The sequence below is a fragment of the Agelaius phoeniceus genome, chromosome 1 (assembly GCF_051311805.1).
Source record: "Agelaius phoeniceus isolate bAgePho1 chromosome 1, bAgePho1.hap1, whole genome shotgun sequence".
Lineage (NCBI taxonomy): Eukaryota > Metazoa > Chordata > Aves > Passeriformes > Icteridae > Agelaius > Agelaius phoeniceus.
In genome coordinates this window covers 129316835-129339646 of record NC_135265.1, presented here as the reverse complement: position 1 = coordinate 129339646, position 22812 = coordinate 129316835, and the positions used below count along the sequence as shown (strand labels likewise).

Sequence of the window (22812 nt, the reverse complement as noted above, 5' to 3'; positions counted from 1 at the left end):
ATAGAGTGTTCTTCTGCAGTACATCCTCTTCAGTAGCATCAGCAGATTGCAGCCCAAACAGAGGTTCAGGACACTACTGTGCTCCACAGGCCAATCAAGTGTCAATAGTTCTGTACTGGTTTTGTCCCATCTCTACTGAAGATGGAATTATAAGGGAAACAAATCATGTTTCATGAAATTAGAGTGTCTGAAACTAATTACACTGTCCTCCTCTAAGACATTCTGAAACTTTCAGTGGAGTACACAGGCAGCTGCAATAATATAATTTGAGCATATAAATGAATAACTACAGCTTGTTTTTAAGCTGATGGGTGTGATGAATTATGAAGGTCATTCTCAGAGGCAAAAAGGTGGGTTGGGATCAAAACAGAGGAAGCAGGTAGAACATATGCATTTATAACAAAAAAAAAAACAAAAACAAACCAAATCAAACAAAACCCCGCCACTTGCCTTTAGTTTTTCAAACTGCTTGATATTTTTCCTATGGGTTTCTTTTCTCAACACTTCTTTCCTCAAAAAACCATGTAGCTTTTTTTTTTCTGTGCTCTTGGTTTCTCTCCCTGATGAAGCATTATGAAGTAATAGTTTTTGCCAAGCTCTAAAACACCTTGTGATTTGCAGGTCACCATGTGATCATAAAGATGTGAAATTATTTTAATCAAAACAGAAATAGTCAGCAGTGTAGAGCTTCTCTCTCCAACCTCTTAGCTACTTGTGAGCTATCTACATTGTGTTGCTTCATTCTAGCCCATTAAAAACTCCTTTTGTTATCCAGAAAAATTATTACTTTATTTTGGTTTTGTGGTTTTCTCATAAACCTTGAAGGGGAAAGTAAATATATTTTGTGTAAATAAGAACAGAAAGCTTTCACATGTGATTAATATTAGCATTAAAGAAAAAGAGTTACTTTTATAGATTTCCTTTATGTTCATTATAGAGAGCTTAATGCAGAAGAGAATGCCAACTGCAGGACAAGCAATACAACTATGTTGTTTAAGAAACTAAAATTGGTGTCTTTATGCATCTGAAAGCAGCCTATGTTTCCAAGAAAAAAACCAAAGGACTTTTCTATTTCTACCTTTTTAAACAATTTTTATGTTAAAATTTCCCGATTTTATTTTTAGAAACTGAAATTTGTTGAGTGTTTGAAAGAGATGTAGTGAAAGTAATTTCTTTCAGCTCTTCAAATCTGTATCCTTTGAAAATGTGCAAGACTTTGAAATTATCTCCACACAGGCTGAATTGCTTGAAGGTAGAGTCCCATTGGCAGAGACTGTTAAGGTGATGGGATCAGCGGAACCACTATTCCCATGCAGGAATGCTGGAATTGTGTACCTGTAAATGAGTCCTAAGGTGGGCATGCAAAACAAGCAGTTCTAGGAGAATCCTGTTTTGCTGATATAACTGCACTTGCACTAACAACTAGGGAATTCTCCCAGAACAGCTGTGTCAGTCAGCAAAGCTATTTTGGTATAAATCTGTACTGTGTACCTAGGTTGATATTGGGGTGGAGTTGACCTTACAGTAGAAAATGCCAAAGAAGTGGGAGAATGGAAAAATTTGCTGTTACCATGTAAGCAGACAGAAAAGTGTACCTGCAGTCTCTGGGACTGCTTAGTAGGGGATGCTCAGAAAACCCCAAATCTTAAAAAAGTAGAATTTAGAAAACTTATAGCTAACTGATAGATGTAGAAATAACATAGGAATTATTGTTATATCATGAAAGTTTAAGAAGAGTCGGAGACCACTGAAGGTCAGTGCTGCATGGGAGCTATTGCCCTGGGATGGAGTTCATGACAAAGGTCATGACGAGTCAGGGACAACTATTTAGCAGAGTCTGTTGTGACAGGACAAGGGGTAATGGTTTTAAACCAAATGAGGGTAGGTTTAGATAAGATATAAGGAAAAGTTTTTTTATAACAATTGTGGTAAAACTCTGGAACAGGTAGATGTGTCAACCCTGCAAACATTCAAGATCAGGCTGGATGGAGCTCTGAGCAACCTGGTGTAGTGGAAGGTGTCCCTGCTCATCACAAGAGCATTGGACTACATTAGTTTTAACTGTCCCTTTCAACCTAAACCATTCTATGATTCTTTGATCATGATCAAAAAAATACTAAGTCAAGAACAGTGAATTTTTATAAGACAGGATTCAGTAAAATCAGCCATTACTTTGTGAAGGATCTTGTAGATTTCTGGAATCTGCCCTTTCAAAGTGCTGGGCTGGAGTTGGCACTTGGCTGTCTCTGTAGGGAATGAGGGCAGCCAGCACAGTCCTAACATTTAGCAAATTATAGACAATAGCAGCTTGTTACTACATGTTACAAGTTTTTGTACATAAACCCTGTTTTACACTAACTGGGCCATGTTTTTAATGATCTTTTCCGTGTATTGTTTTAGCTTTACACAAAGGAAAAAAAAGGTTCAATTCAGTAATAATAGCAGTTGTATATTCCAGTGATACTTAATCTGCACAAATTACTGGAAATTACTTGAATAATTGGAGACTCAGTTGGAGAATAACATTTCCTCCAACCAATACTGGTATTTATTTTTCCTTTTGTGTCTTCCTAGAATTAGATAAATGCTGGGTTTTCAAACTGGGTTATTTTTTGGGGTGGGAGACAATTCAGTTAACTCTTTTTAAGGTCCTTGTCAAATATTTCTTCTCTGTCTCATGTTGGCTGTCTCTGATTAGTGAAGACTGAGGCATGAGAGGAGACAAAAACTCAGTGAAACAAAACACAGTGTGGGAGGTGTGGGGGATTCTCCCTCCTGTTTTAAGAGGAAGCAGTTTGCCCTTGTTGTAGTGAAACGTTGCACAAAGATTTCTTATAAGTGGGAATTCATTAAGAGTTTGAATTACAATTTTAATATGTTATGCCTAGTAGTTGATAGGTGTGGTACAAGTTAGAGATAATTAACCAGCATATAAAGCTCAGCCACTGAATTGGTTCTTTTTGAAGACAATCATGAACAAAATAAATCCCTTCTGTAGCCAACAAAAGAAGTCTGTGGGCAATGCTCGACAGAAGAGGTGACGAAGAAAAGTCAATAATTCCTTTCTAGTCCCATTCCCAGGATACCTTCCTTAAGTGCACGTTAAAGGAGAAACTTTAGATCACCCTTCCATAGTGGCTGCCCTGGAGAATCCTCTCCAAAATGTGCACAAGGGCTCAAGAACTCTTTTATGGCAATGTGTGCTTTTATCTTGTGTTCAGAAGCTGAAGCAGGCTTTAGGAATTAATCCATAATATAGGCAATAATAAAATAATAATTGCCATAAAAATTATTGAATTCTTCATTCCAGGGAATTATGACCTCTGGGTCCAGTACATAGAAGTAGAAATGGGAAGTGAAGAAATTTAATTTTTCCTTTTGATTTTTCTGTCCTTGATAAAAGTTATGGTTTCATGAAGGAATCATCAAATAATTATTTTTCTGAAGCATCCCCATTTTAAGTCTAATAATTAGTGTTTACTTGAAGCAAGCTTGCTGAAATACACCCAGTTACAGATGAAACATGGAAAAGCATGGGGAATACATTAACTTCCATGCTACTTTTTAAATTACCTCACATGGCATATCTACATAAAAAGAGAAAGGTACATTTATTAAATTTAGAATTCTATTATTGGCTGGCTGTATTTAGAGTAGGTTGACACCAAATATCCAGTGCCACAAATTCATCTTTAAGTAATTTTCAGGGAACACAACTAGTAAGCAATTGCTTCCACAGTTCTTTAGACGAGCCACCAAAATATTTGATATTAAATCCAACCCTACAAATAGCATTTCTTTAGGACAGTACATACATTTATAGAAGGTGTTTGACCTTGTTCTGTTTGACCTGGATTCCTACAACATAGTGTCTTTCAGCAAACTATGAAAATGTTAAAAAAATAGCATACCTGGGAGTCTCTTGCTTTGTCTTAATATTTAGCATTAACATGGGAATTTGGGTGCTGTTCCTTTAACAGGAATTTTATTCACTTCTACCTGGTGAAGCAAATCAATGAGTGTCAGTTAAAATTTAAACAATCATCAAAACAGCTGGGGGATGTTGTCAATGCCAGGGTAGTAAACTTGTTTTCTGCAGTTCAGGATGTGTCTAGATTGCCATCAATTAGATTATTTGTATAATGCAATCATTAGAAACTGAGGACAGCCTCCTCAAATACCATGAGAATTTATGGATTTCTCACCTCAGTTCTTTGTGTCTATTTTCATTCTCCATTTAAACATTTATTTTAAAGAAAGAAAATTAGGACAGAAGCATATTGAGGAAGCTTGGATAGGATGGTGATCCAGTGTTTTGTTACGGATTTTTTTGCATAGGTGCCTAATATCCCAATGTCTCTTTGGGGTAATTTGTAATTGACTACAGATGGTTGAGGTTTTAAAGTGCTTTTCTTGGTATAGGCTGATTTTATCAATGACAGCAACAGGTTTTTTATATTGACAATATTAGCAAAAATGTCAATTTGTTGTTAATGGCTTAGAAGCCTCCTGGCTTCCAAGCAGGTATTATTTCTTCTACAAGAGACACTTCTAAGGGGAGTACTTACACAAGAATATTTATCAATGTGAGTGAAAGTAGATGAAACAGATGTTCCAAATCAGTTGCTCTTTTTTGAATATGTATTCTAGAGTTTATTTAGATTTTATATTTAAAACAATATAATATAATATATTTATATTTATCTATCTCCAAGTCACCCAACTGTTGTTTTGCCTTTCTCTGCATTTTCAATGTCTTTTCAGTTTTATTTAACTGTTTTTGTGAAAGTAACCGGTAGTTCATCTGAAATGTAATGAACATTAACTCATTTTTATTATCCAACTTCTCAAAAGCAGTCATGAATTATTATTTAATGGACATTTACTTTTCTGCCAAATCTTACATTCATAAAAATGTTGAAGGAAGTTATTTTGTCTGCTTTAATGTTTATAGATAGAAAATTCTATAGTCACCAAGTCTTTTAAAAATATCTTTAGCAATGATTTCAACACATTTTATTGGGTTTTGCCAATTATATGATTTTGTATATTAGACATTTATTATTATTACTACCATTACACTTTCTTTTAGAGTTGTTTGCTTTATAGTATTTCAGTAATGTCTTTTTAGAGTGAAGTGTAAACATGAAAAGCTCACTCTACCACTTGAAAATACTTTAAAGGGATGTAATGCAAAGGGTGATTTTAGGGGAAGAGGTACTGCAGGCTGACCAGGTGTCCTCCACAGACCTTGGCAGGTCTCTGCCATCATGGAGTGCCTGTGGGCCTGCCTGTGGCATACCAGAGAGGTGTCTGCTGGTCTTGGCAGCTCACCTTCTTGTTAATCTGAAAAACATCACAGGGAGGGGACAAAATTGGGCATGTGGCCAGAGAAACATGATGAGCAACTAAACACACATTTTGGAACATGACCTGAACGAGACATCTAAAAGATGTCAGAGCCTAGAGAAGCTGCCCTGGGCATCTTTTATAGCCAGTAAAGAGGAAAAAAGGGATTTATGTTCTTCTAAAATAAGTTCCTATGATGTTACATGAAACATGCTTTAGTATATTATAAGTTATCTAGAAATCAAGTTATTGGGCAAATGATAAAAATAGCTGTAAAAACTTGCTGCTTTGCTGTAGATTGAGTGATGATGGTTCCATCCCTGAATGCTAAAGTTCCAACTAGTTTTCATTCCTCAGCAAAGTATATAAGTGATAGTGTTGGCTGGTTTTAATGTCTTATTATTATCCTTTCCAATCATCAGCTCAAGGAAGTCACATGAGGGGTGTGAAGTGTACTTCACTCTACACACTTTCTTCATGAAGAGTTTCAGTTCACTTCAAACCATCATTCTGTCTGCAAAATTTGTTAGATCAAGCCCTAAACATTATATTTAACCATTATTTTGAGATAATTCTTTTTTTATTTGAAAGAAAACTGAGTGCACCCCAAGCCCTGCATTTACTGTCATTACTGTTCAAAGGGCCTGTAAGGAAACAACTACCATGTGCAAGGTTTGATAGCACTTTTGCACTATCATGAACTATGGTGGAATAAGTTGCTGATGCTTCAAAAGATTGGTGCAGTAGCTAGTACCTCTTTTTAATCATGTCCAGTGCTTTATTTTCTTAGCAGTTTAGGGAAAAGTTTGCCAATTGCTATATACTCAATGTAACATACTGGATAAAAGAAAAAAAGGTAACATTTAATAGTGTTGAGGAAGATATGGAAGTAAGACTGGATAAAAGCCCCAAAATTATGTGATGTAGCTATAAGCAAATCCTCTAAGGACTGAATTTAGAAAAGGTACACTCATGTTTGCTAAGGAGGCAGATGTGCTTTAGAGAAATACAGCTTGGCTTAAAGTGGAGAAGAGATGAAGGATTTGCCTGTGGCTTGCAGGCCCAGCTCCTCAAGAGATGCTGGGCCACTGACAGAAGCAATGAGCACAAGCTCAGTGAGCACAGAAGCCTCACGCTGAACATCAGCAGTTTTTCACTGTGAGGGTGAGTGAGCATTGATGAGTGGTTTCCCAGGGAGGCTGAGTTTCCATCCTTGGAGATACTCAAAGCCGTCTGGCCCCCAGTCAGGGCAGCTGGCCCTGGTGACCTTGCCTCATGACCCAGGGACTCCTTCCTAGCTCACTCTTTCTCTGGTCCAGTGGTTCGTTCCCTCTTTTACAGACCCCACCCGAGAAGACTCTCGCCCGTAGGCGGCAGGTGTGTCCTGCCGGCCGGGAGTGGGGGCAGCGCTGACCAGCCCCACTCCCCGCCGGGGCCGCAGCTGCGTTCCCCGCTCCGTGCCGGGCCACGGGGCCGCCCCTTCTACGGCCTCCCCCCGCCTCCAGCATCCCTGCGAGCCCCGGCCGGCCCCGGCGCGCCCCTCCCGCCTGCTGCCGCGCTGGGGCCGCTCGCCAGCCCGGCGTGAACCGGGCGGGGAACAAAGTCTGCGGGCGGTGCCTGCGGGACGTCCCGCCGCTACCGGCCGGCGCCGTGCCCCAGTCCTGCCTCCGGCGCGCTCGGTATTTACAGCCGCCGCGGCCGGGCCGTCCCGCCCGCGAGTCTCGCACGACGGCGCCGTCCAGCTCCGCCCGCCCCGGAGCCCCGCGCCGCCGGCTGACTGCTCGCCCCGCTGGTAGGCGGCCCCGTGCCGGCTGCGGCGGCCCGCCCCGCCGAGAGCAGCGGCGGCGGCAGCGGGGCAGAGCGGGGCAGAGCCGGGCACCGCGGGGCAGCGCCGGGCACAGCGGGGCAGAGCCGGGCACAGCGGGGCAGAGCCGGGCACAGCGGGGCAGAGCCCAGCTCCGCGGCGCGCAGCCCGCCCAGCGCTCCCCGCCGCCCTCAGCCCCCGCCGCCAAGACGCCGCGCTTCTTGTACCGCGCCAAAGGCGGGTGCCGCTCGGCCAAGATGGGCCGGCAGACGGCGGCCGGCGGGCGCGCCATGCAGCGGTCGCAGAGCCGGAGCAGCCTCTCCGCCTCCTTCGAGGCACTGGCGGTCTACTTTCCCTGCATGAACTCCCTGGAGGAGGAGGACAGAGGTGAGGGGCCGGGGCATGGTGGCCGCAGGTGTGCGCGGGGACCGCGGGCGCTCCGGGCCACTCCGGGGACGGGCCGGGCTCGGCGGCGGCCGCCCGCCGGGAAGGGCCGGGGTTCGGCTGGGCGAGGAGCTGGATGGGGGACGCGAGTGATGGAGAGTGGCTTGGGCTGAGAGAGAGATTTGTAGCACAGTGCTTGTAGCTGGAGAGTGAGGTGGGATTTAACGGATGATGTTTATCGTCACATTGGGAATGAAGCTGCTAGCTGAAGTTTAGTTATGTTGGGGGGAGAAATAAAGGATAGAGGGTCTTTCCATTCTTTCCATTTTCTGCTCATTCATACGAAAAACAAACCGCACTTCCTCGCGGGTGCTTTTCTGACAATCTGCGGGCTTGTTCAGATACCCCTTGTCTGTTATTATAACAGAATTTGTATAGAACCAGAGTTGAGCAATTACATTCTGGCCCCAAGTACCCTTTTCTTAGAGGCAGCAGTGTGGGTGGAAGGCTAACAGGAGAAATGCAGTGCATTTTGTGTGTGGCCGTGGCCCCCAAAAAGACTTGCTATTTGGAATGTGCAAATGTACATTCTTAGTTATGCATGGCACCAAACTGTGTCCAGGATGGAACTTGTATTTCATGAGTTTGTTTTGAGTATACTGGTTTCATAAAGAAAGTAATCTGTTGTGTTTAAATATGTTTATGTATAGAATGAACCGATGGGATTTCCCTTTTTTTATCAGAACTAATTCAAGATTTTTAATTTCATTAAGATTAATGGAGCAAATTGCACCTTCAATAGATTTGAACACTATAAAACAGAGAAACCAATGTCCAGTGCTGCTGTGCAAACATGTTTCAGCTCTGTGTGTACACTATTCATGATCTATTTAAAATACCTGCATGTTCATTTATCACCTTCCACATTTCAGGCTGAGTTCAGTGGGTAATGTCTGTCTTTGTGTGTTTTATCTTCTCATGTGCGATGGTCTCTGATTTTTTTTTCTCCAAAGCACCTCTCGATTCTGATTGAATCCCAAGGCATGGTCCCTCACCTTTTCCCTGCTCTTACTCTGGGGCTGGCCAGCCTGCCACTTTCAGTGGAAGAGAAGTGGCTTCCCCCTGGGGCAAACTCTGCTGTCCTTCAGTACTCTCGTCTGCTCCCTGCCTTGAACAATGAAGTGAACTGCAAAATATTGCCAGTAGACTGCAGGGTAGGCTTCAGATGGCATTTTTAATACTATTGATGTGCTAATAAACACTATGGCTGAAAGCACACACCAAAAATATCATAAATTATCCTAAACTAAATGTGTAGGTATTCTTTGAAGATTATTTTTCTTTATCATTCCTGAAGCTTTTTCTTTTCAGTCCTGATTTTTAGATACAATAATTGCATTAATCCTGTGTGAAATCAGAGTATTGATTTGTTTTGTTCTACTTGGTTTTCTTTACTTCTCTAGGAAGCATTTAATTTATTCCTTGGTGGAATCTGTGTTTGCTTAAAACTGTTCACTGGTTCAAAGAAATATGAAGTGCATGAAAGTCAGTAGAGAAATATCTGTAAATTTAAGGATAATTGTAATGATTTATTTATTTTGTGCTGGCAAATTATTCAAAGAGAAGTGTTAAAAGATTGTATAATGATGAACATGTCACATATTGCGTTGATTTGTGTTATCAGATCCCATTTAGATCTGATAACTAGCCTACATCACACTTGAAAATGCATTTCATTAATTCCCATGAAAAAAAATAGAAATGGAACTGCTATGCAGTTTTATGGATTTGAGTTTCTTCTACCTCAGTTTAGACATACCAGGTTACAGAGGGAATGGCAGGCATGACAGCAAAGATCATTTCCCAAGTGTTCTCGGTGGGATTAGAAAGAAAAAACTGTGATGTGTTCTCTGGATGGCAAACACCTCTGCACTCAAATTGCAATTTGTTGTCTTATGAGTGTTTATACAATTATATTAATGAAATGTAATTAAAGTGGTTGTGGTACATACTCCTATGTTCACATACAAATGTTCTTTTACAGTTTCATCTGAAAAAGGTGTCAAACCCACTTCATAAGTTAACTGTCCTAGTGATGTAGTTATTTCTACATGTGATGTAGTTATTTCTGCAAAAAAAAAAGATAACTTGTTACAAGGGTGCTTTTCTTTTTCTTCTTTTTTTTTTTTTTACATTTCACACTCAGTCATATTTTTAATACAAATAGAAAAATCTAGAAAATAACTGTTGAGGCATTTATTTGAGATACTCTCTTGAAGACTTTTTTTATTAACTGCTGAAGTAGATACACTGGTCCAGAGGTGTATCTTTTGGTATGAAAGAATATGAGTACTGTCAGGTTCAGAAGTAATTTATTAGCAAGTAACTCAATACAATAAATTAATAATTTTTGTAGCTATTTTTGTACCTGATGATTAAGAAGATCCCTTTACGTGTTGGCTGATTAAAGGAGGAGATCTCTTAAGCCCTGGCATCCAAGCTGTGATGTACGGAAGAAGTGGGCTGTGGAAAGGCTGCTGTTTGTTGTTTTTGGTAGCCATGAATTTGAATCACAGAATCATCAAGGTTGGAAGAGGCCTTCAAGAACATGCGGTCCAGCTGCCCACCCAGCACTGTCACTGCAACCCCTACACCCCATCACCCAGAGCCAGATCCAGACACCTCTTGAACACCTCCAGGGGTGGTGACTCCACCATCTCCCTGGGAAACCCATTCCAATGCCTGACCACCCTAACAGTGAATTTTTGTTTCTAATATCTAATCTGAATCTCCCCTGTCTCAGTTTAAGGCCATTTTCTCTCATCCTCTCACTGCAGGCATGGCAGAAGAGACTGAAGCTCACCTCACTACAACCTCCTGTCAGGTGCTTGTAGAGAGTGATGAGGTCCCCCTGAGTCTCCTCCAGGCTAAACAAGCCCAGCTCCCTCAGCTATTTCTCATAAGATCTGGTTTTTAGAGCATTGTTGCCTTTCTCTGGACACCCTCCAGCATCTCAGTGTCCTTGGAGGACCGGAAAATGAACACAGCACTCGAAGTGTGGCCTCACCAATGCAGAGTACAGGGGAATTTGTCATGGCTAGGCTTAAACTTGCCCTGGTTGGCCTGGTTTGCAGTACAGGGAGCTGCTATTTAAGAAATGCTATTTAAAATAGCATTTCTTACCTGCTGATCAGTTGAGATGAATCCTTCAAGTTTATGCACATTCATTATTTAGGAGTTTATTATTCTTAACCATATCTAGTAAAAGGTTTTAGCAAAAAATTCCTTGTATTATCCATTTCTTCCTGGCATTTCTGCATGTATACACACAGGATTGACATGGTGCCAGAAATTTATGTTGTCAAAGTATCAAGGATTTTAAAGAGATGTCTTTTGCATTTTATTTTATTAGATTCACTAATGATAAAATGTGTGGCCTGCATACTGAAGTGAGAATTGGTGTCAAATACCACTTAGAACAGACTTGGAATTACATGGAAATGCAATTTATTACATGGAAATTGTTGAAGAGGTATGGGGACAGAGTACCAATCAGTATCTGTATGAATGCTCTTGAGGCATTCATATTTTTTCTGAAATCTTGGCTTTGTTGAAGTTAAAGAAATTTTGTGACTGTCAAACGATAAGAGAATTTCCACTATAAATATATGTGGCATCGTTTTAGATGTCTGTGTAGTCATGGTGCAAAGTCTCATGCACGTGCTACATTTACAAGTAGTGCATGAGTGCACTAAACTTTCCTGTGAACAACTGAGCGAATGAATTCTTATGTACAAGAGGCTTACTGGAGAAGAAGTAGAGTTATCCAACGTGCAGAGAAAAGAAGAGAGGCTCAGGTCACATGATGTGATCACTAGAAAGCCTATGTCTGTTTTTGTGAGTGGGACTGGTAACTCGGTGCTTCCTCAAATTACACTGTGTATTGTTTACTGTAATAAATTTTCACTATGATTTCCTTTTTATACTTCACTTCTGATTTGCATTTACACTGAGGTGTTGTAATAAACAGTTAAATAGCACATTGCCAGGAGTGCAGCTGTGGAGCTGCTGGTTATGGCAAGGTCTGTATGCAGAACAATGCCCACCAAAAGGGAGTATATTTCAATTTAATATCTTCCTTTGCTGAAGTTTTTGGGTGGTAGTGAAGCTATGAGATTGAAGGGGAAAGCCAAATGCTTTGCAGGTGCTGAAGACAATTCAAGAGATAATTTATGATAATTTAAGACATAAATTAATTCAGAAAGAACTGGAAAGCATCTTGGTTTCCCAGTATGTTAGAAAAACAAAAGGCAATTAAAAAGAAAGCCAGAGAATGTTCTTCAGTCCAAGACAATCATGCCAAAAATAGCAAAAGTTAGTTGCGTTAGTTGCGTTAGCTGAGAGAAGTTACGTTTCAGTTTTGCATATTGATGTCTACTGAAAGAAGTATCTGAGTGTGGCTGCAGGAGTTCAGTAGGAATAGAAGCACATTTTACTCTCCTGTCATCGGGCTGATAATTATCTGGGAAACTTGCTGGAGGGGTTGTTGGATCCCACATAGGTGTCAGCAGGAGTGCTGCCCCTGAGTGAAGACTCAGGACTTTATTTAAAGGTACACAGAGCTGCTCAGTTGGGCACTGGTAATGGCTTCAGTGGCATTTCTCACTGATTAATCACTGCACATTGGTACAGCTGGAATAAAACTCAGCAGTTCCTGGATTCTGTTCCTGTGGTTAGACCGCCAGATCACAGTGTCCCTCTGGAGGTCCCAGTAGACAATAACAAGCAGACAATAATTTGACCAGAAATAGAAAATGGGGGAAGTAGTAACAATAAATTCATTAGCACAGTAATTACTAAAGTGAAGAGAATTCTGCAGATTAAGTAGTTATCCTTTAAAATTACCATCTTAAAAAGAATAAAGTAATATAGGAGTATCAGGCTATGAAGAAAACGAAAATAACTACATCATCTTGGGGGAATTGGCCTACATTTTAGCCTTGGTGGTAAAGATGACCTTGTTTATGTGGAATGTTCATAGGCAGAGCCAAGGAAGGATATGAAAGAAGGGTATAATGCCCTGTGACAGGTTATCCTGTAAGAGATGAACCTTTAAAGATCTTGCCTCGATTGATGCTAACACACCAGAGATCGTTTGCTGCACGTTGCATGCAATGGTGGGGTCACTCATCTTGGAGATAAAAAGCACTCTGAATATGCAATAATTATTGTTCCGTAAGAATCTGCATGACATTTAATTTTATAGTTAATTATTTTTTCTGTTTGCTGTTAAGGCACAGTTCAGGGGCTGTCTTGGGTCAGCCTTTCCATCATGGTGGTCGGTCTGTCCCATTTCTGCAGCTCCATGGGCTGAGTTCAAGGGTGTAGGCAGTATAGCAGGCATTTCAAGCAAGTCACAAGTGTTTTTACCAGTTATACTCAGGTACTGTACTAATGAAGTGGCTGTAGATGCCAAAATTGATAAGACCTTTAAAAAAATAAGCATAGAAAAAACTATACTGTTGCTGGCAAAGCAAAGAGCGTGACAAAAAAATCGTATGTGTTCTGGAAAACTAAGGGAAAAGTGGAAGAAACTGCAGAAAGATTGGCATTCAAAGCACAACATACTTCAAACTGAGTTAGAAATGCCCAGTAGATTTTTAAAGCTGTATTTCTCTAACAGTTGTGTTTCTCTTCTGTGCTGCTGGTTACACTGCAGGCCTGTACCTGAATAGCTGACAGATAACTCAGATGGGGCTGTAGCAGCAGCAGTGGAGCTACAGTGTATGATAGGTTGCATCTCTGGTGGTACCTACATAAATGTGTAAAAACCCATCTCCTATCTATGTGCTGTAATTTTCATTTTTCAATGTCAAAGTCAAGAATGTGGTCAGAAGAACAATGCAATGTGTTGTCATTGTTTCAGTTTGGAGAGGTAAATGTTTAAGAGCAGTAGTTTGAAAATAGGTCATTTCAGTGTGAAATTTGCTCCCTTTTTTGTGAACTGTGGTTATTTAAATAATGGTATTTGCATAGGATCATTATTCATCTTAGACAAAGAAATGGAGGAAGAGCTGTTTCTAATTTGTGTAATCTCAGTAGCCATCCAAGTTCTTGGCACCATCTACCTCATTAAGCCTTAATAGAGGGTGTTGAATTGTTTCAACACATTTGCTACATCATTCAAAAATGCTGCCCAGATCTGTCTGATAGTGTATGCAATGACCCTTGCTACAATAAATATATTAGAGGTTGAGATAAAGAATAGTGTTACTGCCATTATTCCAAATTTAGAAAGTATCTCTCACTTCATATAATGCAAAAAAAAAAAAAAAAAGCAATTCTAAGCTCCTCAATAAATGTACTCTTTGCTGCTTAAGCATTTTTAATCTGCTTTTGACACTGCATGAAATAATAGTTATTAAAAAATATATAAGAATGGTATACATCCAGAAAATTGAGTGTCCATGTAAACATAAAAATCATTTACCTCTTAAAACTGCAGAAATGGTTTCTATTTACTTTGGATGATCATCCTTTGTCATTGGCAAAATCAGAGACTGGATGTAAAGAGTTCCTGTGGTGAAGATGTACACCTATCTAGTTCTACATCTATATTCCTTATATAAATTGTATACAAAATTAGAATGTAATTCCACAAAATTACTTTCTCTGTTTTTCAGGATTTTAATAGATTGGGGATGAGACTGATTTTCCACTGCTTTGCACTTTTTGTAGTTACATTATATATATATATATATAAAATGTATATGTATATATATGTAATGTATGTATATGTGTATATATATATATGTATATATATAGATTGTTGTACAGGATGTACAAAGTGGATATAGAATGCTACCATTCTGACACACGCACAAAATATGTACAAATGATTATAGACCTATTACATTTGAATGATAAGAACATTTATCTGTGTGGAGATCATAACTGGTCTAAATGAGGGCTCTTGAGAATCTGTTCATTCAGGTCACTTGTCGCATGGTAGATACAGCTGTGGGCTACAAAGACATGTGCTTTTTGTTGTCTTATCTCTGTGTTCAGGTTTGCAGCAGGTAAATGGCTTTTGGCAGGTAAATCCTCAGACCACACCTAGAAAACTGAGGGCCTTATCAGTAACAGAGTGGTGCTGGAAGGGCCTGAGTGTCTGTGTGTAGTTCTATTCTTGATCTGCATCTCACTGTCAAGATCTGTAATCAGCACCTGAAAAACAAAGATCCAGCCAGACCTGCATAGCGTGTTTGCTGTTGTATAACCAGAGTCAGATAACCAAAAGAGAAGTGGGAATTACATCAGCACTAACTGTTCTCTTCCTTACAGCTGTGGTTAATTAGTTTTAATTCCCTGGGACAGCCTCTCTTATCAGGGGTAAATTCTTTGTCAAGGGAGTGGCCAAGCATCAGACCTCTGTGCTGTATGTACTGTATATATATACAATGATTCTGATGCTGTATATACTTTCTTGGGATTACCAGGAGTGTTACTTAGCACTGGTACTTGAAAACAAACCATTGGGTGTTCAAGATGGTTATTCATGCTTTTTATGTGTAGCATATGATTCTGAATAATAATGCTGGGGTTAGTAAAGTTTTATGAACATTAAGTACTTATTGTACTTAATGCATGCAGGAAAACAGCTCTTTGTTTACAGTTCAGTCCTGTAAAAATATTTCAAAAACCTTTTTGGGAACATAAAACCATGAGTTGAAGATCCTAAAGTGATGGGTGCCACGCACAAAACCAGTTTCTCTTTTCTGATGCTCTTAACAATTCTGAAGGATCAGTTAAGACTGGAGAATGGGCATCAGAGCAACAGTGAAATTACAGTGGCAGATGTAATTAAGATGTCGGAGAGAATAAAGAGCAGATGCTTGCCTTAAACCAGAGCATTGCTGAGAAGCCACGTGGCAAACTGACTTCACATCACATGGCCACACCAAGGCACAGAGTTGGCTGAACATATGGACCAGCCTTGCCATGGCAGGGAAGCAGAATGCAGGCAAAGGATGCTGCAGTCTGGCCAGGAACAAATGAGATTCATGATGCCTCTTGGGTCGGTCCTGTAGGAAATTCATCAAGAATGGCATGCCAAGTCTTCTATACCAGCCTTTGACCAGAAGTGCAAGCAACAGTTTTGCAGTTGATTATTGTTGATTATTTAATTCAGTTCTATCTTTTACATTTTCTTAGGTGCTGTCTTGATTAACCATGCCTCCATTATGGCCAGAGGAAGAAAAAAAAAGAGTAGGACAAGAGTGAAAAAGTGTTTCTTGACCAAAAATGAAAAACTAATGAGGCCTCCTAAGAAATCTAAAAATGCATGGGGCAGACTGACACTCACAGCCCAGACTCTCACACCTTCCAAACCTGGCTGCTCCCATACTGAAGTGCTTTCTTGCTGAAGGCAGCTCTGCTTTGGGCATATCAGTGCAGGCCATTCCTGTCCCAGTCACAATTTATCAATATTTTACATTCAGATACTCATGGAAGTAGGAACTAGAATGCAGATCTTCCTTTCTTCCTTACAAGTAAGAGAAAGCCCCGATAACAGTTTCCCCTGGCTCTGAAATGCTCTTTGGGTTTCAGAAATGCTGACAGCATGCACTGTGAAAATATCCATTGGAAGGACTATAACCCAAAATTTCATTAACTGATTGTTAGCACTGGCCTAAGAGAATCAGTGAAATGAGCTCAAACTCAAGTGGCAATGGAATCCGTGTTGTCCAAATCCTGCTTAAATTAATAGATTCTAAACTGTGTCTTCTGCTTGGGGTCTGTGGGTAACACAGAGAAAAAAAATAACTTGGCTGTGCTTCCTAGAGCTTCACCAAGAGCTAAATGCCTTCTTCAGTGCAAACAAAACTTGGGCCACTCCAGAAACAGAGCTGTGCAGCTGCAAGGGAATTTGAGACCTACCCTGTCTGCCTTTTCTTGGGACATAACTGGTCCACATTTCCACTGGTTCACATTTTCTTAGACTATCTTTTATCTAGCCAGTTGTTAACATATCTGGAGCGGGTAACCAGGTTTGTAAATAATTTTAGTCTTAAAAAATGGGCTCTTAAAGGCAACTTATTCTCTTTGTGGATCTAACTCTTGAGTTGAGATGACAATGCTGAAGGAGTTTTTATGCAGCTTTTCTGATGAGGTGGGGAAAGCAGAGAAGAGCCACCTCAAGCACTTCAGTGTGTTTCTGAAGCCACAGCTGCTCTGTACCCCCTACAAGTCCTACCAAGAGATCACATACCAGCTGGGGACTGGCATAGCCAGCCTGCCTGTGCCTGTGCCTTGTCTTCTCATGGCTCTGTGCCTGCTGGGGAGCAGTTGTAGGAAGCTCCTGCCGAGAGCAAGCTGAGAGCTCTCACTCTCACCACCAGCAGCGGATTTCATCTGGCTGGATCCCAGATGATGGAAGGTAATCTGCTGCATTCACTGCAGCTTTTGACTTCTCGCTGTTGAAGATTGTATCAGTAGTTTTGCATCCCTAATTTGTAAGTGATTTGCACTCCAAGTTGTGGGAACAAATAATTCCGTGCATAACTTAGAAAATGTGGCCTGCAGAGTCTATTTGCAGCAACCATATTAGTTAAATTACCAGTGTGATTAACTGTAAGAATGAGTGTGCTTTCATAAATACCAGTGCAATTATTTGTGGTAATTTATTCCACTCCTTATGATATGGCTGCGAGAATCTGAGCTAGTGTTTTTCAGATAATATATTCCATATTTTGTTGGGGGACTTGAGAGAAATTTCTTTTTGCTAGGGCAATTAGCTTATACTAATTTGGAGAACATTTTCAATGTTATTTTTTAGAGTTTAGGAAATGATAAGTAAAATTATTTTGATTGTAAGTACTCAGCAACATAAAAACAAAGTACACTTCTAAGCTCTCACTTCCGTATCTTTTCATTTGTTAAGATTAAAACAGCATGCATAACATGAGTGGTATAGTATATATACTTTATAAAACCAACCCTCACTTTTGCAGTGACACCAGTTAGATAGTTATTTCTGAGTGAGTGGTACTCAAGTACCCAAGTTACTTGTGTAGCTAGAGGTTAGCATTGCCTTTGTTGGGTTCATTCAGCTGTATGCTTTGTCTTGATAAATATCTTTTCCAAAATTATCTGTCTTGAAGGAAAAAGAACAACTTTAAATCGTATTTTTTGTTTGTTCCTTTTGATTTGGGTCCAGTATGGAATGCAGCTACATGGGTAGTTGAATTAGCTCAAGAGAAGAGGTATCAGTTTCCAGGCAAGAATGAGGAAAACAGTTTGGCTTTAGTAGAGTGATATGATCTTCAGTCAGATTCTCTACCAGCTACAGCTTGGAAGTCTGGCACCAAAGGCTATTTCTTTAAGCTGAGCAGCTACTTTGTGGTTTCATTGCTGTTTGAAACCTTTTTAATTTTTTAATGCTGAATTTATGAAACATGAAGTATGGATGACAAAAACACTATCTTTGCTTTTAAATTGTTTGAGGAATTGTAGGATTATTTATTGATGAAAGGTCAGATCTTTCTCTTTGGAGACCTTTCAAGAGCACTGCCTGTTTCTATTGAAAATTAGGAAATAGTTATTCACATAACCTCCTTTCTTGTACTTATACAAAAGTTGGATATACTACACATCTAACTTTCATGCTGTATCAAAGTTGTATCTTTGTGTGCCTGTTGTCATATGAACCAGACCACTTATTTCAGTTAAAATGAATGTGGGAAAGTAAAACTGCTTTAAATTAAGGTTTAGAGGGATGCTGTAAACGCATGTGTCTCTATGAAGACTTGATTGGCAGTTGCATGAGTTCTGCCTTAATTTCTCAGTCAATTGATGTGCAATGGTTATGTTCATTTTTTTATTCTGTTCTTCTACAATGAAGGCATACAGACTTACAATTCTAGTTCAGAAAAAAAATCTGCCTTACAAATTAATAAAAGTTACTATACACTCCTTCACATATTACATAATCAAACATATATTTCTCTCAAACTCCCAAATCTTTGAAACATGTATGAAGATACTGAAGAATCATGCAAGATGGAGATGTTCTTTTGAATTTGCATTAAGGGCTTCATTTTGCAATAATGAATTGAGAATGACCATCATTCAATGAGGCTGAATGAAAATTAATGCTTACTCATCTAAAGAGTTCTTAGAACAGAGGAGTAATGTCCTGTGGGGCTTCAGAGTTGTATGCTTTTCACATGTTACTGTGATACAGTGTACCTTTTCTACAAAACTACAGCACGATATTTTCCTGGCAGTTTGTGGGAATATTTCTTTGAAATGAGTGCTTGTATTTTAGAACAGCTCTGGACCACTATTGGAAGTTAGATGCCAGCTTTCATTAGTTGAATATAAATAATAAACCAGCAGGCACTTGGAATGATACAACCCAAAAGAAATGAAATTCTTGATTTCTGACCTTCATTTTTGTATGTTGTAGTAGCCTGGTGCCTTTTTTATTTGCATTTCTTACATCAGGTAACATGATGTAAGATGATAGGCATTTTTAGAAGTAATTTTGATGCAATAAAATTTATTTTTTCACTCTCCTGTGTACTGAATTCATTTGTGTAGCTGAAATTCTAGAGGAAAATTTTTACTTCTGTTATTGTTACTATCTGTATGTACTGATTCAAAGTGATGGTCTTAAGGAATACATAGAAGACTTTTAATAAGCAATATTATTTGAACCACTCATGATACTGCTGTACAAATGTCTTCACTGCTGCTAAATATTGCAGAGTTATTAATCTTTCTTGACAAGGAGGCAGTGGTTTTCAAGGTATTTTTGGTGTCTAGTTCCCACATCACTACATTTCCCATATTCTTTATTGACCTAATATTCCTCCTGACCGAGGGGCCTGGGAGACTTCAACCCACACTGCAGCCTGTAGGACAGTGACAATGGAAATTGTGGTCTCTCTCCCATTCCCTGCCCAAGGGTGCAGATCCTCTTACTCTAAGCCAGTTCCTGTGCTCCCACATTCCCCCTGGGGTGTGATAGTCCTCATCCCAGGACAATCTCCTCCTTTTGCTCATTTCCTTTTTCAAATCCCTAATGCTTCACCATCCTCACAGGTCCAGAAGTTCTTCTGACCTCTAGAACATGACAAGGCAGAGAAGGTGTAAAGGGTAACATGCTACAAATAACTGCACAAGGAAGTTGAGTCCGTTGATGTCATAAGATATTGGATATTACTCGGCCCTCATTGTATCAGTATTTAAGAATTGTTATTATTGTAGTGTTTTAAACTTTTTTTCTCTTTTATAATATCAGTATATTACACAAAACTGTGCTGCACTCAGAGGTGCATAGAACAGATTAAAAGAAATAAGTATGCAGAATTCCTTGTCCCAGTGCAAGAAACAGCATTTAAAATCAGAAATTACATGGACCATTTGTCTTATTCATGAAAGAAAAACTGAGGCTTCATTCCTACTCATTTTATCCAGTTGAGGTCTTGATCAAAATTCCTACACTAAAATGCTATTATATTGTTTGAGTATTTTTTCCCTTGTCTAAGTAAAATTAAACTATGCAAATAGATAGAAAAAGATGTTATTCTTGAAGGTGATAAGGTTTCTTATTGTGCATATAAATACTGTATATTTTAAATATAAATTTAAATTTATCAGCTAATGAATGGAGAAGAAGGCATGAGAAGGCTTCTTGATTTTTAGTTTACTATCCTCACTTATGGATATCTGTAACTTGATTTAGGAGATAATGATCTGATTTAGAACATTTCTCTTCAGGTTTTGACATCATGGTAACAATTTAATTCCTAAGAGGGATTTATTCATCCAGGGAAAATATATTTTAAACATGCTAGACTGTGGATTGTTTAAATCTGATTACCTCCATGGGCAGACTTGTGTTGTCTGACCTTGGGAAGCACGTGGTGACAGAACTAAGATCCTGTAAAGATATTTATGATGCTGTTTTCCTGTTACTAAAAAACTGATGCATTTTAAATGGAAGCTTTGTTACAGGTCATTAATTTGTGGCTCTGACTGTCTGTACCACATGGTGCAGGGGTGTGCACAGCTGCCCAGCTGCGGCAGCACAGTGGCATGGGGGCTTCTCTTTTGTCTCCAACAGAAGCAGGGGGCAAGAAGCTGCGGAGCACCGTCCAGAGGAGCACGGAGACGGGGCTGGCCGTGGAGATGAGGAACTGGATGACTCGCCAGGCAAGCCGGGAGTCAACGGATGGGAGCATGAACAGCTACAGCTCTGAGGGAAAGTAAGCGGCATTTACACCTGTGGTTTCCTGACGTTTCTCCATGAAGCTGGGGGACGTTTCTCCATGAAACTGGTTGTTAGAGAGAAGCACAGTGAGTGTGTAGGTCCTGTTCAGTCAGAATTCCCTTCACAAGCCAGTGTCATTGATGGACTAAGCCTAAGTCTTCCCCTGTAACTGGAAAGAGTCTCCCAGTGTTGGTGCAGGAAGGAGGAGGATCATTTCTGCTGTGCCATGAGAAGGGCACGTCGGAGGGCAGATCATCATCATGACGTGTGTCAGGAGGGGAAGCAGGTGCAGTACACCAAGTAAAACACAGATATGGATAAGTTCTCTTCCAAAAACTCCTGGCATATGCCAGTGCTATGCAGAGCAAAGCATTTCCAGAGCATTTCCAGGTCACTGGGCTCAAGAGTTTTTCAAAGATTCTGCTACTTTTAACCTGAAGAAATTATCTGGGCAGCAGTACAAGTCTGTAATGTATCATGGTTATCATAGCATCATAAAAACCCAAGTTAAAGCTTCCAAGTGATGTATCTGAGACATTGCCTAGAGAAGTCTTATTGAAGGTTGATTTATTAGTGGTGTTCCCAGCACTGGACAATCCATCTGTGCTGCACAATATATATTGTGTTTCCAATTGTTGCACTATATGCATTTGAAATGGACATTTCTTAATGATAGGTCATTACAAATTTCATTAGTTCTTGTTGCTCTGTAATGGGTAACAGATAATTTATGGCAAGCATTTTAATTTTAAGTTACTTTGGTCATTTGCCACAAGGGATTTCAGTTCTATTATTGAATAGACGTCATTCTCAAAGACATTTTCTACAAAATATTTTGAATGAATGGCGATTTTGAAAATAGCAACCAGTATTTGGTCTAATGTCTTCCTTTCACTGCATACATTTGATATTTAACCATTGAATTCTCAGTAACTGAGAAGTGTGAGCAATGTAACCTTCATGTAACTAAATCACTGGTAAGGGTGTGTGTTAGTATCTTAATGAACTGGTCTCATATCAGCACTAATTAACAATGGTCTTTAATGCATTAGAAAAGGAGAACATTATGGAAGAATAAAAATTTGGAAATTATTGAGGGGAGTGCTTTCTTTACCTGTTTGTTTATATGCTGGAGGCTAAATTACTGCTTGTTGAACACTGTGGGATTTCAAAAATTACAGTAATTGTTTTGTAAGTTCCTTACAGTAGTACCAAACCCACAAACATTAAGTGCAAAACATCTAGAAAACAAAAAACAAACCCAAGCCAAAACAAAACAAAAAACCAAACAAATAAATAAAACCACAAACTAACAAAGGGCAAATTTAAGTGTATTTTTGTTTGGTTTCTTTTTCAATATTATATCTAGTTTGATCTTCCCTGGTGTGAGGTTGGCTGCAGACAGCCAGTTCAGTGATTTTCTGGATGGACTTGGTCCTGCCCAGCTTGTAGGACGACAAACATTGGCAACGCCATCAATGGGTAAGTGTTTATGCCTTCTAGATAGTATCTATTCTATTTGGTCAGGTAATTAGAACATAAAATTTATCTAGAGTCCCTTTAAAATATGGATTTCTCTTGTGGTTTTGAACAACTCAGTTAAGACCAAAGTTCTAACCTCAGCCAAAGTTGAATGTAATCGTGGATGCTTATGAAGGCATGCAAAAGTAGAAAGTTGCTTTGAAAAGGTCAGCCTTTTACCTCTTCTTCAGTTTTCCATCTTTAAAATGGGGCTAATGACACCAAACTTTTCTCTGAATCACTTGGATAATATTGTATAAAAATTGGTAATTTAGGTGCAAAATGTTTGTTACTATTGTGTTTAGAGGCTTGTATATTCACAAGTTATCTTTTAATAATTTGTCTTTAACTACAGGGATGGTGAAGAGATTTCAAGCAGTTTTACAGAGCTGCTTTGTATTAATTCCCTTGCTGCCTTTTTTTTTAATATGAAACTCTTAGGAAATAGAAATTAATTTGAAATTATAGAGGCATG

The 22812-nt window shown here is 39.5% G+C and overlaps 1 protein-coding gene across 50 annotated transcripts in view; it reads left to right on the top strand.

The window, feature by feature from the left end:
- Window positions 1-22812, top strand: part of RIMS2 (regulating synaptic membrane exocytosis 2) — a 445801-nt gene that overhangs the window by 418148 nt on the left and 4841 nt on the right. For all 50 annotated transcript variants that reach the window (XM_054627864.2, XM_077187200.1, XM_077187269.1 and 47 more), the window contains 2 exons: window positions 20670-20811; window positions 22186-22298. In XM_054627864.2, the coding sequence (XP_054483839.1) occupies window positions 20670-20811; window positions 22186-22298 (255 nt within the window). The remainder of the gene's footprint in view (window positions 1-20669; window positions 20812-22185; window positions 22299-22812) is intronic.